The sequence below is a fragment of the Hylobates moloch genome, unplaced genomic scaffold, assembly GCF_009828535.3.
Source record: "Hylobates moloch isolate HMO894 unplaced genomic scaffold, HMol_V3 SCAFFOLD_4, whole genome shotgun sequence".
NCBI lineage: Eukaryota > Metazoa > Chordata > Mammalia > Primates > Hylobatidae > Hylobates > Hylobates moloch.
This window is the reverse complement of record NW_026652279.1, coordinates 42,583,811-42,602,488: the sequence shown is the minus strand read 5'-3', so window position 1 is coordinate 42,602,488 and position 18,678 is coordinate 42,583,811. Positions and strand designations below refer to the sequence as shown.

At 37.5% G+C, this 18,678-nt stretch overlaps 1 protein-coding gene across 14 annotated transcripts; it reads left to right on the top strand.

The window, feature by feature from the left end:
• The first annotated feature begins 12 nt into the window (after nucleotides 1-12).
• On the top strand, nucleotides 13-16,770 carry TEX55 (testis expressed 55). 14 transcript variants are annotated; one of them, XM_058437457.1, is made up of 4 exons: nucleotides 13-1,547; nucleotides 2,133-2,276; nucleotides 5,169-5,231; nucleotides 16,686-16,769. In XM_058437457.1, the coding sequence occupies exons 1-4, from the start codon at nucleotides 54-56 to the stop codon at nucleotides 16,752-16,754; spliced, it is 1,770 nt and encodes a 589-aa protein (XP_058293440.1). In that variant the 5' UTR covers nucleotides 13-53; the 3' UTR covers nucleotides 16,755-16,769. The 14 variants fall into 14 exon arrangements, with proteins under 14 accessions (XP_058293440.1, XP_058293441.1, XP_058293451.1 ...); XM_058437458.1 differs by having other exon boundaries at nucleotides 14-1,547; nucleotides 5,172-5,231; nucleotides 16,686-16,770; XM_058437468.1 differs by having other exon boundaries at nucleotides 14-1,547; nucleotides 2,209-2,276; nucleotides 16,686-16,711.
• The last annotated feature ends 1,908 nt before the right edge of the window (nucleotides 16,771-18,678 follow it).

The following is an 18,678-nucleotide window of genomic DNA, read 5'->3' as shown; positions in this document are numbered from 1 at the left end:
CAGCCCCACCCACAGTGCCTGGCAACCTAGACCAGTCAGGGACGCGGCAGGAAATGGACGAGCCTCCGCAAGAGGCTCTGGCTGAACCCTTGAAACATGAAAGCGCAGCTGCTCCCTCAAGTGCTGGCCACACTAATGGCCAGGAAGAAGACGACCAGAAAAACCAGGCCGAAAGGAAGGCAGATAACCACACTGCTCGCAGAATAGCCGACCAGACTGCCCTAAGAGTGCCTAGCCAGGCTGAATCCAACATATTTAGCCAAGCTACCAACGGAGTAGCTGAACAAAGTGGGCATAGTACACCTGGTCAGGCTGGCCGCAGAGCATCCAACCCTGCTGATGTTTCTGACCTTAGAGCAGATGATCAGGTTAACCAAACACCGTCTGAACAGACTGAAGGCAAGGCATCTAGCCAAGCTGATAATGTACAGTATGAACAGAGTGATGGTCAGGTGTCTGGCCTGACGGAGGAAAGAACTGCTGAACAGATTGAACGAAGATTACCTAGCCAGGCTGAGAGAAGAACTTCTGGGCAGATTGATGGTAGACTGTCTATGCCATCTGACCAGAGAGGTTCCAGACAGACTGACCACAGAATGTCAGGCCAGGCTGAGAGAAGAACTTCCGAGCAGATTGGTGGTAGATTATCTACACAGTCTAGCCGAAGAGCTTCTAAACAGACCGACCACAGAATGGCAGACCAGTCTGAGAGAAGAGGTTCCAAGCAGACGGATCGCAGAATGTCTGGCGAGGCTGAGAGAAGAACTTCTGAGCAGATTACACACAGATTATCCAAACTATCTGAGAGAAGACCTTCTGTGCAGATTGACAGTGGGTCATCCATACCATCTGACCGAAGTCCTTCTGTACAGATTGACAGTGGCTCGTCCGTACCATCTCACCAAAGACCTTCCGTACAGATTGACCGCAGAATGTCAGGGAAAGTTAGGAGAAGAACTTCTGAGAAGACTGACTACAGATTGGCTGGCCTGGCTGACCAAGGAACTTCTGAGCAGACTGACCTCAGATTGTATGGCCTCGTTGACCACAAAACATCTGTAAAGACTCACCACCAAGTGTATGGCCAAGCCACTGAACTAGCTGAACACCAGGCTATTGACCAAGCTCATAGTAATGCTGATCAACCTCCAGTTGACAATGCTCACTACAGTGAATCTGACCAGATTGACCACTTAGCAGACAGACAAGCTAATCATGAAGACGAGCTGTCTTACTATGAAACACGTGGCCAGTCTGAAGACAGAACATTTCCGCAGTTAGGCAACAGCAAGGAGGACAAAGAGGCTGACTACAGAGTGCAACCCTGCAAATTTGAGGATAACCAAATAGACCTCAATTCCAAGCCTTCAGTTGAAATGGAAACTCAAAATGCAACCACTATCCCAGCCTACAACCCAGTTGATGCCAGATTCACCAGTAACTTCCAAGCAAAAGACCAAGCCCTTTTCCCAAGACTCCCCTCCATCTCATCCAAATTGAACTATATCAGCAGTCAAGAAAAAACTCAAGCCATAGTAACCAAATCTGTAAGTTAAATAGGCGTTTGATACCTACCTGGGAGATCAGATCTAGACGGGGCCTGGAGAGTAAAAATAGGGGTACAATGGAAGGGCACATATTGCATCAAGGATAAAGAATAAACCCACATATTGTGGTATGTGTCACCCATAATTTCAGGAAGGGCAAGAGAAGGATGGGAAATAGAAGTACTGCCTTCTCTACTACCCAAAGACCATTCAGGAAGGATTAATAAACCAGGATTCAGGAAACCTGCATTTTGAGTCCTGGTTCTGCAACTAACTCTGTGATATTAAGTCATTTTCCCTCTCTGGGCTTCTACCAGGAGAAGGGAATTTGGAGTCAATTAGACATCCCTGTGAAGGGAAAAGTACTTGAAATTGATTGGCAATGCCTAAGGTACCTCCCAGGACATGAGGTGCATTATATTGCACCTGGAGACCTGGAGGATTATCCAAGTCTCTCTTAAAAATGTGCCTTTTCTCCAACTCCTGGAGTTAAGATCTCATCAACATCAGGTTTCACTGATAATGACAATTCCTAGGCCCTTCAGGTTTACTAAGGACTCTTTGGTGGGGGGATTTAAATTTCAGGATGAATTTTCAGAAATTGAGCAAGGAAAGGGTTATCGTATACGCAATCAAACTTATAGAAGGTTCCCTTCTATAGTTTATGAAGATCCTTATCAAGTTTCACTCCAATACATGGAAAAACACCACATTCTGCAAATATTCCAGGTAAACCTCTCAATTCCTCTCTTTAATTGTAAGTTTTTCAAGAGGTACAAGAAAGGATGTATTCTGTAAAAAGGGATATATTCTAATTGAGAAGACAATAAGTGCATTAAGATGTAGTTACCATAAGTAGTAAATCATAAACACCAAATAGATGATACCATCACATGAAGCCATTCAGAGGGATTAGAGATCAGGTAGGTTGGTTGATAGGGAAAAACTTGGCCAAGGGTTCAATAGCCAGTCTAGGAAGGAAGGACAAAATATTATCAATTGAAAAGAAGAGAAAAAGGCAATCCAGGCAGAAGTAATATACCATCACGTGTTGCTTAATAACGAAGATATCTTCTGAGAGTTCTGAAACATGCATCATTAGGCGATTTTGTCACTGTGTAAACATCAGTGTACTTACACAAATCTAGATGATACAGCCTACCGCACACTTAGGCTATATGGTATAGCCTATTGCTCCTAGGCCACAAACCTGTGTCATACTGTGGGCAATTGTAACACAATGGGAAGTATTTGTGTATCTAAACATAGAAAACATACAGTAAAGTTACCACATAAGAGATAAAAATGGTACACCTCTATGGAGTACTTAACTATGTTTGGAGCTTGCAGGCCTGGAAGTTGCTCTGAGCAAGTCAGTGAGTGAGTGAGTGGTGAGTCAGTGTAACGGCCTCGGATGTTACTGTACAATAGTGTAGACTTTAGAAACATTGCACAGTTAGGCTACACTAAATTTTTTTTAACATATTTTTCTTCAAAACCAAATTAACCTTAGCTTACTGTAGTTTTTTTACTTTATAAACTTTTAAATTTTTTAATCTTCTGACTGTTTTGTAATAATGCTTAGCTTAAAATACACATAGTACAGCTACACAAAAATGTTTTTCTTTACACTCTTATTCTGTAATCTTGGTTCTATTTTTTAATTTTTTTACTTTTATTTTTCTATTTTTTAAACATTTTTGATAAAAACTAAGACACAAATACACACATTAGCCTATGCCTACAGGATCAGGATCATCAATATCACTGTCTTCCACCTTCACAACTTGTCCCACTGGAAGGTCTTCAGAGGCAATAACATGCATAGAGCTGTCATATCCTGTGATAACAATGCCTTCTCCTGGAATATGCCCTGAAAAACCTCCCTGCTGTTTTACAGTTAACTTTTTTTAAATAGGTAGACAGAGTACATTCTAAATAAATCACATAGCAAGTACATAAACCAGCAGCATAGTCGTTTATTTTCAAGTATGATGTACTGTACATAACTTCATGTGCTATATTTTTATACAACTGGTAGCAAAGTAGGTTTGTTTACACCAGCATCACCACAGACACATGAGTAATGCTTTGCACTGTAGCGTTATGACAGCTGTGACGTCACTAGACAATGTGAATTTTTCAACTCCATTAAAATCTTGAAACACATCACTATATGGAACACGACTATACTTTCAAAAGATGACCGATCTCATGACCATCTAAGAATCCACATTCTCTAGAGGGGAAAAGAAATACTTTAAAATTGCTTCTAATTCTTCAAATTACAAATCTCATTGACCTCAGGATGTGGTGCTGGAACTTGTGGTTAGAAAGGTGTAAAATAAGAATGGCTTACCTCAAAGGAAAACCTTTAAACTGAAAATTTTTGAATGCAAAGAAGTAGAGCATAGAGGAAAGAGCACAGATTTTGTAATTTGTTAGCCCAAGTCTCAAATCCTAACTTTGCATTTCTTATCTTTGTGATTTGGGAAAAATTACTTAACTTTTGTGAACCTAAGATTCCTCATATAAAATAAGTGATGTCTACTTCATTAACCTTGGTCTATGCCTTTTCCTTTTTCAAATGTCTTTTTGTTGGAAGAGTACTAATGGCTGGGTTTCTGGCTTTAATTAAAGAACTACTAATTATTAAACTGAAGGATGAAACCTGTTGAGACTTCCATTGAGACAGTAGAGTTTTAATCATTTTATAATTTTCTTCACCTGTGAAGAAAAAAAATGCTTATGCATGCAACATTGTTATAGGAAAAAATGGTAATTAAATATGTGTTCAACAGAAATAGATATAAAATACATAATGGAATTATGTTGGTGCCTTAAATAGACCTGATTATTTTATCCTGAAATTTGCCTGATTTTTATGCCCTGCAAGTGAGAATTATGCTTACTTTATTATAATTTTTTAATTTATTCAATAACAACAAAAGTATGGAAGTGAATCTAAAGTTTTATATATGCTTTTTCATAATATTGTAATACTGAACATCATTTTTGCCATTTAGAATCAAATGTCTCAGAAGGAAGTTTCTATGCAAAATTGTGCAGTGTTTTAAAATTTTTATTCAAAAGGTTTTTCTTGTACTGTTCTTCAAAGCAAATAATTTATTAATTTCTCAATCTAGCAAGATCACAATTCTCAAAACAAATATTTTCTTCCAAACTTTCTATCTCTGTGATCTTGGAAACTAGTAAAAATATCAATTGCTATTTATACTAAATTTTTATTTCTCTAAATTTTACCTTAATTTGCCTGATTTTATTAGTAATAATAAAGTAAGCTGTTACTTTGTAGAAATACACGAATTTCTTCAAAATACCATAGTGAGCCGGAAATAGCGGTGTGCACCTATAGTCCTAGCTACTCAGGATGCTGAGGCAGGAGGATTCCTTGAGCCCAGGAGTTTGAAGCTGTAGTGAGCTATGAACTATGATAGTACCACTGCATTCCATCTTGGGTGACAGAGTGAGAACCCATCTCTGAAAAAAACAAAAGCTATGGTATGTGTTAGGTTAGTGGGAAAGATAGCATCAAATATAACCTGACCACATAAATTTTGCTCAGAACCATAATGTGATGCCTTATGCTCTCTCTCTCAGCAGATTACAGAAAACTTAGTCTATGAAAAGCCAGAGGACCCCCTGAATTTTATGCTGTGCCAGGTATAGAATTGGAGAAAAAGAACAACCTTTTTATTCTCTTTATTGTAAAATACAGCACACATACAGCAAAGTGTATAGAACAAAGTACATACAACTCTGAATTCTTATATAGTAAACATACCTGTAACTACCATTCAAGTTTTTAAAAAATAAATAAAACAACCAGCATCCCAGAAGCCCCCCTCCTTTCTCTCACAGTTATTACTTCCCACAAAAGGATTCTTTATGACCTTTATGACAATGACCTCCTCACTTTTCTTTATAATTTTATCACTAAACCTGAATCATGAAACACTTGTGTTTATATTTGTCAGCTTTTGAACTGTATATAAAGGGAACCATGTCATATATAATCAAATTGTATCTGGTTTCTTATGCTGAAAATTATGTCATTGGGATTGATCCACGCTGTTGTATGTGGCTATAGTTCATTCATTTTAATTGGCATGGGTGTCCAATCTTTTGGACACCGGAGTCTGGCTGTGTCACCAAGGCTGGAGTGCAGTGGCGCGATCTTGGCTCACTCCAACCTCCACCTCCCGGGTTCAAGGGCTTCTCCTGCCTCCCGAGTAGCTGGGACTATAGGCATGCGTCACCCCGCCCAGCTAAATTTTTTGTGTTTTTAGTAGAGACAGGATTTCACCATGTTGGTCAGGCTGGTCTTGAACTCCTGACCTCAAATGATCCGCCCGCCTCGGCCTCCCAAAGTGCTGGGATTACAGGCATGAGCCATAGCACCCAGTAGACCATAGTTTTCCATATTATCTCATGAAAGTTTCTTTGTGGTTGGTTTTTTTAAAGAGCAGGGAGTGGGGGTTAGTTTTGTTTGTTTGTTTGTTTGTTGCCTTTTACATTTATATCCACAATTGGTCTGGGAATTGATTTTGTGCAGGGTATAAGGTGGGGTCAAGTTTCATTTTCTTCCAGTCAGATATCGAGTTGACCAAGCGCCTTTTAGTAAAACAACTATATCTTCCATATTGCTCTACTTGAATTATATAGTATATTTGTCCATCTTTGCTTCAAAATAAGACTGTCTTAGTGTGCATTACAATGTCTTAATATCTAGTAGAGCAAGTCCTCCCACTTTATTCTTCTTTTAAAGCACCATGGCTGTTCTCAGACCTGTGTATTTCCATATCAGTTTCTAGGCTGACTTGTCAAGTTATACAAACACACACACATGTACATACACAAGCATGCACTAGGGGGATTTTTATTGGGATTGCGTTGAATCTGTAGATCACTTTGGGGAAATCTGATAGCTTTAAAATGAGTATTTCCAATCGTTGATCCTCTCCATTTATTTAAGTCTTCTAAAATTTCTCACAGTATAGTTATTGTTTGCATAAAATTTTACATCTCTTTTGATAAATTTATTCATAGGCATTTCACATTTTATGCTATTGTAAATAAAACACTTAAAATTTTAGTATCTAATTGCTTATACAAAGTACAACTAAGCTTTTTGTTGATCTTATGTCCAGCAACCTTATTAAATTCAAATTACTAATTCCAATAATGTATATGTTTATTCTTTAGGTGTTTCTACAGATACATGTAAATAGTAACAGTTTTATTTTGACCCTTACAATCCTTTTCCTTTTTCCTCTTTGTTTTATTGCATGTATTATATATCTTCTCTTTGACTCTTCAGATCCACCTTCCTGTCTTCTCTACCACAAAAATACTAACTTAGAATTACCAAATCAACAGGCTGTCATTCCTTCTGACTTCCAGTTGGGTTAAGTCAATGGAAAACCCTGGAAGATTATAAGGAGGATACAAGGTGAAATCAGTTTTATTCTCCTGGCTTTCTCCCCTATAGAGGTCACCTTGATCTGTCTGTCTTAAGATGTCTCACGGCATCTTATTTTACATGACTAGTTTCTTCTGAATTCCAGCAATGTTCTCTCTCCTTGACCCTTCAACCCTAAAGTAAGTTCAACTGCTACCAGCTTTGGATTATAGTATTGTCCCATGTGACTCCCCCTGCCTAATTCTTTTAAAATAGCCCCTTTATAAATAAACTCTCATTGAATTCTAAGTATGCCATCCATTTCTTGTTGGAATGCTGACTGATACAGTGCATTGGTTAGGGATCTCCTGTTTAATGCTGAATAGAAGTAGCTACAGTAGTTGAACTTACTTGCTTTTGTTCTTTTCTCATTGATAAATAATAGTTGCACATATTTTTAAGGTTCGTGTGATATTTTCATACATATATACAATGTATAATGATCAAATCAGAATAATTGGAATATTTACTACCTAAAACATTTATCTTTTTCTTTGGGGAATATTATAGTTCTTCTCATCTAGCTATTTTGAAATATACAATAAAATATTGTTAACTATAATTTTCTTACTGTACTAAATACCAGAACTTATTCCTTTTAACTGTATTTTGTACCGCATAACCTATTTCTCTACATCTTCCCCTCCCCTTTTCCCTTCCTAGCCTCTGGTAACCATGAATCTACTCTGCCTCCATGAGATCCACTTTTTTAGATCTCATATGAGTGAAAACATGCAATATTTGTCTTTCTGTGCCTGGCTTATTTCACTTAACATAAAGACCTCCAGTTCCATCCATGTTGCTGCAAATAACAGGAATTTCTTCTTTTTATGTCTGCATAGTATTCCATTATATATATGTGCCACATTTTCTTTATCCATTCATGTGTTGATAAACACTTAGGTTGATTCCTTACCTTGGATCTTCTGAATAGTGCTGTAGTAAACATGGGAGTGCAGGTATCTCTTCAAAACAGATTTCCTTTCCTTTGGAAATATAGCCAGCAGTGGAATTGCTCAATTATACGGTAGTTCTATTTTTAGCTTTGTTTAGGAAACTTGATATATTTTTCATAATGGCTGTAATACTTTACATTTCCACCAATAGTGTGCAGTATTCCTGTTTCTTCATATCTTCACCAGCACTTGGTTTGTTTGGTGGTTCGTTTTTTTGTTTTAGTTGTTGGTTTGTTTGTTTGTTTTTTGGTCTTTTTGGTAATAGCCATTCTAACTGGGATGAGATGGCATCTCATTGTGGTTTTGATTTGCCTTTCCCTGATGATTAGTGTGATGTTGAGCATTTTTCCATATACATCTTGACAATTTGTATATGTTATTTGGAGATATGTATATTCAGATCTTTTGCTTATTTTAAAGTTGTGTTATTTTTTGCTGAGTTGTCTGAGTTCCTCTAGTTATTAATCCCTTGTCAGATGAACAGTTTGCAAATATTTTTCCCACTTTGTAGGTTGTCTCAACTCATTTTGTTTGCTGTGCAGAGAAGCTTTTTTTAATGAGGCTAGATTACTTGAGATTACTTGATGTAATCTCAATTGTCTAGTTTTGCTTTTGTTGCCTGTACTTTTGAGGTCTTACCTAAAAATCTTCATTCAGATCAATGTCCTGTTGCACTTTTCCAATGTTTTCTTCTAGTATTTTTGAAGTTTCAGGTTTTACGTTTAAGTCTGTAATCCATTTTGAGTTGATTTTTGTATATAATGAAAGATAGGGATGCAGTTTTATTCTTCTGCATATGGACATCCTGTTTACCAAGAACCATTTATTAAAGAGCCTGTTCTTTCCCCCAAAATATGTTATTGGCATCTTTGTCAAAAATGAGTTGACTGTAAGTGCATGGATATATTTCTGAGTTGTCCATTCTGTTCTGTTAGTCTACGTGTCTGCTTTTATGCCAGTACCATACTGCATTGGTTACTGTAGCTTTGTAGTATAATTTGAATTCGTCTAGTGTGACACCTTCTAGTATTCTCTGATGGTTGTTTGTATTTCTGTGGGGTCAGTGGTGGTATCCCCCTTATCATTTCTGATTGTGTTTATTTGAATTTTCCCTCTTTTCTTCTTTATTACTCTAACTAGCAGCCTATCTGTTGATATTTTTTAAAACCAGCTCCTGAATTCATTGATTTGTTTGAAGAGTTTTTTGTGTCTCTATCTCCTTCAGTTTCACTCTGAGCTTGGTAATTTCTTGGCTTCTGCTAGCTCTGGGGTTTGTTTGCTCGTAGTTCTCTAGTTCTTTTACTTGCGATGTTAGGGTGACAATTTGAGACCTTTCTAGCTTTTCAATGTGCATTTAGGGCTATAAATTTCCCTCTTAAGACTGCTTTAGCTATATCCCAGAGGTTCTGGTATGTTGTCTTTTTGTTCTCATTGGTTTCAAATAACTTCTTGATTTCTGCCTTAATTTCATTATTTACCCAAAAGTCATTCAGGAGCACGTTGTTCAATTTCCGTGTAGTTGTGTGGTTTTGAGTGGGTTTCCTAACCTTGAGATCTAATTTGATTGGACTGCAGTCTGAGAGACTGTTTGTTATGATTTCACATCTTTTACATTTGCTGAGAAGTGTTTTACTTCCAATTATGTGATCAATTTTAGAGTAAGTGCCATGTGGCACCAAAAAAAATGTATATTCTGTTGTTTTGGGGTGGAGAGTTCTGTAGATATCTATCAGGTCCAGTTGGTCCAGAGCTGAGTTCTAGTCATGAATATCTTTGTTAATTTTCTGTCTCGACAATCTGTCTAATACTGACAGTGGGGTATTAAAGTCTCCCACTATTGTTATATGGGGGTCTAAGTCTCTTTGTAGGTCTTTAAGAACTTGTTTTATGAATCTGGGTGCTCCTGTATTGAGTGCATATGTATTTAGAAGAGTTAGCTCTTCTTGCTGAATCAAACCCTCTACCATTTTGTAATGCCCTTCCTTGTCTTTTTTGTCCTTTGTTGGTTTAAAGTGTATTTGGTCAGAAACTAGGATTGCAACCCCTGCTTTTTTCTGCTTTCCATTTGCTTTGTAAATTTTCCTGTATCTCTTAATTTTGAGCCTGTGTGTGTCTTTGCATATGAGATGTCTCTTGAGTTCAGCACACCAGTAGGTCTTGTCTTTTTATCCAGCTTGCCATTCTGTGTCTTTTAATGGGGCATTTAGCCCATTTACATTTAAGGCTAATATTGTGTGTGAATTTGGTCCTGTCATCATCATGCTGGCTGTTTAATTTTAAAGACTTGTTAACATAGTTGTTTCATAGTGTCATTGGCCTGTGTACTTTGGGGTATCTTTATAGTGGCTGGTAACGGTTTTTCCAAGTTTGTGCTGAGAGGTCTGCTGCTAGCCTGATTGGGTTCCCCTTGTAGGTTCCTGACCTCTCTCTCTGGCTGCCTTTAAGATTTTTTTCTTTTATGTTCATCTTGGTGAATCTGATGACTATGTGCCTTGGGGATGCTTGTCTCGTATGGTATCTCACAGGGGTTCTCTATTTTTCTTAAATTTGTATGTCCACCTCTGTGGTGAGATTGGGGAAATTTTCGTGAACTATATCCTCACTCTGTTTTCCAAGTTGTTTATTCTCTCTCCTTTTCTCTCAGGAATGCCAGCGAGTCATAGATTTGGTCCCTTCACAATCCCACATTTTTTTGGAGGTTTTATTCATTTTTTAAATTTAAAAAAAATTTTTGTCTGACTGAATCGATTTGAAAAACCAGTCTTCCAGCTCTGATATTCTTTCCTCACCTTGGTCAATTCTGCTGTTAATGATTCTAACTGTATTAGTCATTCTTGAAGTGAATTCTTCCATTCCATAAGTTCAGTTTGGTTCTTTCTTAAAATGGTTATTTCATCTTTCAGTTCCTAAAATGGATCATTTTAGTGGATTCCTTGGGTTGGGTTTCAACTTTCTGCTGGATCTCAATGATCTTTCTGGCCATCCAGATTCTGAATTCTATGTCTCATTTCAATCTGGTTTAAAACCATTGCTCGGGGACTAGTCTGTTAATCTGGAGGTAAAGGGTCACTTTGGCTTTTGGAATTACCAGAGATTTTGCATTGATTCTTTCTCATGTGTGAGGGCTAGTGTTTCTTTAACTGTGATGGAAGTTGAGTATAGTCAGTTGGCTTCATTTCTGTTTGCTTTCAGAGGTACAAAGCTCTGTGCAGGATTTTTGTGGCTGCGTTTTTACTTTAGGTTTCACAGATGCTGTATACTGGCAACCTATTTTTAGTGTTATAATTTGGGCTGAAATCCAGTAGACGGTTCTTAAGAATAGTAGCCAGCAGATAGGCTCTTAGCCCTCTGCTCTTTTGTATTTTGACACATTCACAGTAGTGCTCCGCAGTAGAGGGGAGAGAGATGACCACTCCCCCTCAACTAGGTTCACTCCTGGGTTTTGGGGGATCCACCACCAATCACTAGCTCTGTACCTGCCTTTCCTTTGTTAGGTGTTCTGGGCTGCAGGGCTCCCTCAGGCAGGGGCCACAGCTGGCAGTCAGGCCATACCCTTTCCTAACTGGCCCTGTGGAGGGAGGCACACCCACTCCCCAACCAGCCTGAGAACCTGGGCGTCTCACCCGTTTCATTTTTCTGAGAGTGGGAGCTTCCCCCTTGCTTGGGAGCTACACAAATCAGTAAGTCCCACCTAGCTAGGAACAACAGGGGTGAATGAAGTCACCTGGTGCATTATCCAGGCATATCCTGGGGGGACACAGAGCTGTGCCCACCCACAGAGTTCAGGCAGAGGTGTGGCCACTGTGTGGAAGCCCCATCCAGGGAGTCTTGCATGTCTAGGAGCAGTGGTTGGGTGGAGTAATCTGGCCCACCATCCAGGTGCTTCTTGGGAGAACAAGTAGCTGCACCTGCCCACAGACTTTAGGCAGAGGCAGGTCTTCTCTGCTGGAAGCCCCATCCAGCATGTCACACTTGCCTAAGAGCAGCAGGAGTGGGTAGAGTAACCTCATCTGCTGTTTGGGTGCTTCCTGGAGAAAAAGCAGGAACTGTGTCTCCTGCCAGAGTTCAGGCAGGTGTGGGACCACTGTGCTGGAAGCTGACATTGAGCCTTATCTGGTGAGGGGGAATGGAGCAATCTGACTGCTCTCTGGCATCATGACTGTGGCCTTTATTGGGGCTATGGCAGCTTGCAGCAGGCTGCTCCAGCACCCACGGCCTGTGGGTGTCCCTGTGGACTTTAATGTTGCTTCTGCAGAAACTCTAGATGGCTCTCAGTATCAGTCTAGAGGCCCTGTGGGAGTCATGGGTGTTCTTCCATTCCTAGGATTGCATAAGCCTCTGTGGGTAGTGTGGATCCCCTGGGGATTCTCACCCTTTCCCCTTATTGGGGAGCTTCTCTTGCCTCCAGGCAAGTCCCAGGTGACTGGCTGCTCAGCTTTGCTCTTCTCTGTTTTCTATGTCCTCTCACTCCCTTGATGGGTCCCCATGTGGTTTCTTCAGTTCTTTTTTTTTTACTTTCTGTCTTCTATTTCCTATATTTTCCTTCATTTCCAGTGTATTTTCCTTTAATTGATTGAGCATAGTTATTACAGCTGCTTTAAAGTGCTTGTCTAGGGCCAATTGCAGTGGTTCATGCCTATAATCCCAGCACTTTGGGAGGCCAAGGTGGGCAGATCACTTGAGGCCAGGAGTTCGAAGTCAGCCTGGCCAACATGGTAAAACCCTATCTCTACTAAAAATACAAAAAATTAGCCAGCCATGGTGGCAGACACCTGTGGTCCCAGCTACTCAGGAGGCTGAGGCAGGAGAATGGTGTGAACCTGGGAGGCAGAGCTTGCAGTGAGCCGAGATCGCGCCACTGCACTCCATCCTGGGTGACAGAGCAAGATTCCATCTCAAAAAAAAAAAAAAAAAATTAGCTGAGTGTGGTGGCACCCACCTGTAATCCCAGCTACTTGGGAGGCTGAGGCACTAGAATCACTTGAACCCAGGAGGTGGAGGTTGCAGTGAGCCAAGATTGCACCACTGCACTCTGGCCTGGGTGACAAAGTGAGACTCTGTCTCAAAAATAAAGTGCTTGTGTAGTAACCTCAATACCAGATCATCTTGGAGTTGGCATCTATTGATTTTCTTTTTCATTTAAAGTGAATTTCTATGTTTTCTATAAGTAGAATAATTTTAGGCAACCTGGGATATCGTTAATATTATATTGTGTAGACTGAGATTAGCTATAGTCTTCTGATAAATGTTGATTTTTTTTTAATGGCAGTTAATATGGTTAGATTCAAAGTGTAAGTTCTTTCTTGCCTCATGTGATTAACAGGTCATCACTCAGATCAATTCACATTACTTTGAATTTGTCCTATGAGTACATGTTCTAGGGATCAGCCTGTAGTTCATATACAATATTGGAGAATCTTTTTCCCCTTTCAGAATTCTCCCTCACTCTTCAGAATCTGGTCACATTTGGCCAGGCTACTTCCCCTGATTCTTCCATACAGAAAGACAGCAGGATTTCTTATCAGAGTTTTAGGCATTCTTGCGCTGCCACAGCTGTCTATGACTGTGATTACTATTGAGTCAAAGTTGAAAAAATGAATAACTCATTTTGGTCGCTTGGTCCAAGTTTAGACTTTCCTTTAAAATTTATCTGTCTTTCTTTAGGCTCCAGAGCCTTCAGGAAGTTATGTTTTGGTTTGGTTTGATTTTTTTGTTGGTTTGTTTGTAGTGGGTGAGGTGGGTGTTTTATTTTGTCCATTGTATACAGCTGTTACCTGCAGGAGTCATTTTTAAGTGCCTTTCCCTGTATTTAGGAAGCAGAACCTCCTTGTTAAAAAATAATATTTGCATTTAAAGCTTTATCACATAAATTTAAATATATAGTATTTTCATTTAATTTAGTTCTAGATAGTTTCTAATATGTATTATAATTTCTTCTTCAACTTATGGGTTTGTGGACCTTATATTATTTGTACAAATTATTAGATATTGGATTTTGTAGTTATCTTTTGGTTTCTAAGTCAATTGCACTTTGCTCATAGAACATAATTTGTATAACATCAAATCTTTGAAATGTGTTTACTTGCTTCATGATATAGCATATGGTTAATAGTTGTGAATAAATTTTTTGTAGTTTAAAAGAAAGGTTTATTCTGCAATCATTGGCAAGTGTTCTGAATGTATCCATTAGGTCAGGCTTACTAAACATGTTGTTCAAGTCTCCTAATAGGATTGTGAATTTGTCTATCTCCCTATAGTTCAGTCAGTTTTTGCTGTGTATCTGTGCTTGGGGTTATGTTATTAAGCGCATATAATTTAGAATTCTTATTTATTTCTGGTAAATTGAACTATGTATTATAAAGAAGTATATCACATACTCTGACTACTTGGTTCAACATTATTGTGGCTATACCAGATTTATTTTTGTTAACATATAAATGGTAGTATATTTTTCTATCCTTATTACTTTTAATTTTCCCCTGTTCTTAGGTTTCAGATATGTTTTTTATAAATAGCATATAGTTGAGTTTTTGCTTTTTTATCATTAGTATTCAAATCTGGCAAGTTTTTAACCATTTACAATTAATACAATTAAAGATATATTTGAGGTTAAATCTCTTGTTTTGCTATGTGCTATTTGTCCTACTTGCTATGTTCCTTTTTCTTTACTTTTTGCCTTCTTTTATCATTCCATTTTTCCCTCTGTTGGCCTAGAAGCTATCTACTTTTATTTTTTGTTGTTTCTTATTGGGGAAATTTTTTAAATTAGTGAACTTTATTTTTTAGAGCAGTTTTAAATTTATAGAAAAATTGGGCAGAAAGAACAGTTTCCTTATATCTCCTTACCCTTCCCTCATCTCCCACCACTAATTTCTCCTATTGTTAACATTTTGCATTAGTGTGGTACACCTGTTACAAATTGGTGAGCCAGTATTGATATATTATTATTAACTAAAGACCATGGTTTACATTAGGGTTCTTTCTTTGTGTTGTACATTCTGTGGGTTTTGGACATATATATATGACATGGATCTACTGTTACAGTCTTATACAGAATGTGGTCACTACTCTAATAATCCTCACGATATTTTATAATGGTTCCCACAGAGATTGCAACATATGTCCTTGATGTATCAAAGTGCAAATTATTTGCACCAGCTCAATATAAGGATTTCTGTATTTTGAATCTCTACATATTTTAGCCTCACAAAATACAGTAATTCCAAGTTAACCAAAATTGCAAGTGGAAAAAAACTGTTTTTCATTCTCCCTAGGTGCAGGAAATGATGAAAAAGAGAGACAAAATGTGAAATCTACAAAGAACAAGCCTCTCTTCAGTATTGTTTACAATCATGTGTCAATACTATGTTCTGTTTTCCATCTGAAAAAAAAATGGTTTTGAATAGACATTAGTGGTGACTCTACCTGAATGCATTCTTAATTTTTAAGTAAAAAATCTATAGAATATCTATGTAAAATTTACATAACAATTACAGATATCTCTGGATAATCATACAAAAATCTACACATTATACTTATGCATGCATTGATATTTCAATACTCATTCCCTTAAATCTCTGAATGATAAGTCCACAAATCACAACTAGCAATTTATATGTACTTCTTATAAAGCATACAAATCTGTCTCCAAGCTATTTACAAAATGTCTAATCAGAAAATATGTGAAAAAGAATTTATAACAGCATTTTTTTCTTAATGAAAGATTATTGTTGTAATATCTCTTTTTTATTTTTGCTGTTTCTTCTTTAACCTTGTTTGTTATGTTCTGCCATTAGTGGATGTGATTCTAATCTTTTCCTATGGATAACTCACTTCTGATTTGTAACCTACAGCAAAACTCAAACATGTTATACTGCTCCATACACACCTGTGGGTGAGGCAGAACGTCACTTTCTCATTACCTTTTCCCTTAAAGAGTATCTGCATCATGTGGAATGTATAACTAGTTCAACTGGTATTTTAATGCAAAAAGCCTTAACTTGGTCTGTCTGGTATGAGTGTGTCTGCCTAAAGATCATAACTGAGATGATCATCTGATACTACTTTTGTGATATTAACCCTCCATTTAATTTCTATTTGAACATTACAGGAGACTTGATTTTTTACAATGTTTAGTTGATGAATTGGTATTGTTATATGGTTGAATTACAATAAGTTAAGCTTCTGTTTGAACAATCACACACAAACTATTTTTTTATATCTTTCATTTCTTATAATTACATAAAATCACTTTATAATTTCAAAGTTTACTTGGTTTTTTTTTTTTTCAGTTTTCCACAAAATGTACGTGTGCTCAAACTCAATAAATTGTTCTCATTCAAACAGATAAGGAGCTGTGTTGACCGTGGGCTGGCAAAACTAGGTGAAAGCTGATAAACTTGCAGTAAACCTGTGGGAAAAGTTTGAGTTACACAACTAAGGTCATACCAATTAGTTGGGTGAATAAAATAATCCAAAGATAAATGGACCAATAATATTTTAGTGACAAAAACTCAAATGTTATCAACAACAAATGAAATTAATGATTAAGTTTAGTTCACTGGTTTTCAATCCTAAGACCAGACAGTTTTGCCATGTTTCTTAAATCAGAACATTTGAGACCCAACCACACCAGCCACTTCAGCCTTTCTTGTTGGGCTTCTGGGATGCCTTTCACAACTGTCATTTTTGACCTTTCAGAATGAGGCAATGGATAAGAGGGATAGGCTTGGTATGGTACAGCGAACCTGTCTGAAGATGTTTGTCTAAGAAGAAAAGGGAGAAAATAAAGATCAAGCTTCATATGCAATGACTCAGGCTCTCTACCGAAAGAGCTATCTAATATGGAAGACCAATCAGCTAAAAGTGTATTCAGCTCTTAGTCCCTAAGTGGAAAGAAGTAGTCCCAGGCCAGGAGTAAACACTAAAAAATCTGGGTGGAACTTACCGTCAAGCAGAAGAGAAAGAGGTGTCTCAGAACTGGCCCTTTTGGAGTAAAACTGAAAGAGGACATGGATGGCTATGTCAAATATAAAAGGAAAATAAATGTTTCAATGTCAGAGTAACTGGAGGTCAAAATACATGACCTCCCTTGAAGGAATCCTTTAAAGAAGCTTATGCAAAACAGGTTTTTTATACAGCTATGAAGTATGAGCGTCTCAAGTGTTGTTAGAGATGTTTATAAAAACACTTATAACAGTAATGGGCATTGTTAGTCCTATTATTTTAGTAATATTATCAACGGTAGTAATATTGGATTTTACCTGAGCAATTCTGATTACCCTCCCTCAAATCATTCCCCAGCCACCCTGATTTCCTCACAGTAATAGCAAAGCTACTAGAGCAGTTTTCCTTCACCTTTCTCCTCCCTTCTTCCGTTTAGAGAATAAATATGACACCATTAGTCACTAGAAAAAATGTAAATCAAAACGACAATGAGATATCACCTTACACTCACTATAATCAAAAAGACAATAAGTTTCAGTGAGGATGTAGGGAAATTAGAACCCTCATAAGCTGCTAGTGGAATGTAAAATGGTGCAGCCACTTTGGAAAACAGTTTGGCAGTTCTTCAAAAAGTGAAACATTGTGTTATTACATGACAGTAATTCTACACCTAGGTTATTAGGGTTTGGCTGTGTCCCCACTCAAATGTCATCTTGAATTTCAGCTCCCATAATCCTAATGTATCACAGGAGGGACTGGTGGAAGGTGATTGAATCATGGGGGCAGGATTTTCCCATGCTGTTCTCATGATAGTGAATGAGTTTTCATGAGATTTGATGGTTTTATAAAGGGCAGTTCCCCTGCACATGCTCTCTTGCCTGTCACCATGTAAGACATGCCTTTGCTCCTCCTTCTCTTTCTGCCATGACTGTGAGACTTTCCCAGCCATGTGGAACTGTGAGTCCATTAAATTTCTTTTTCTTTATAAATTACCCCATCTCACATATTTCTTCACAGCAGTATGAAAATTGATTAATACATAGGTATATACCCAAGAGAATTGAAAACATATGTCCACAAAAAAATCTTGTTCATGAATGCTCATAGAAGCATTCATAATAACCAAAAAATAGAAACAACCCAAATATCCATCAACCGATTAATGGATTTTTTAATATAGTCTATACATACAATGGAATATTATTTAGCCTTAAAAAAGAAGGAAATCTTGTCAATTGCTACATCATACATGAACCTGGAGGGCATTATGCTAAATGAAATAAACCAGTCACAAAAAGCGAATATTATATGATTCTACTTATATGAGGCATCTAAAGTAGTCAAATTGACAGAAACAGAAAGTAGAAAGCTGATTACCAGGGACTAAGAGGAGGGCAAATAGGGAGCAATTTGATGGATTTACTTTCTGTTTTGCAAGATGAAAAAGTTGTGGAGAGCTGTTGCACAACAATGTGAATATACTTAACACTACTCAACTGTACATTTTAAAATGGTTATAATGGCAAATTTTACTTTATGTGTTTTTACCACAATCAAAAAATTTTTTAATTCAAAATGAAAAAATGTGATATATTGATACAATGGATTATTACTTAGCCATAAAAAGGAATAAGGTACTGATACATAACTATGACTTTTATAAGCCTGGAAAACATTGCGTTAAATAAAGGCAGCCAGACATAGAAAATCACTTGATTTCATTACTATGAAATGTCCAGAATAAGAA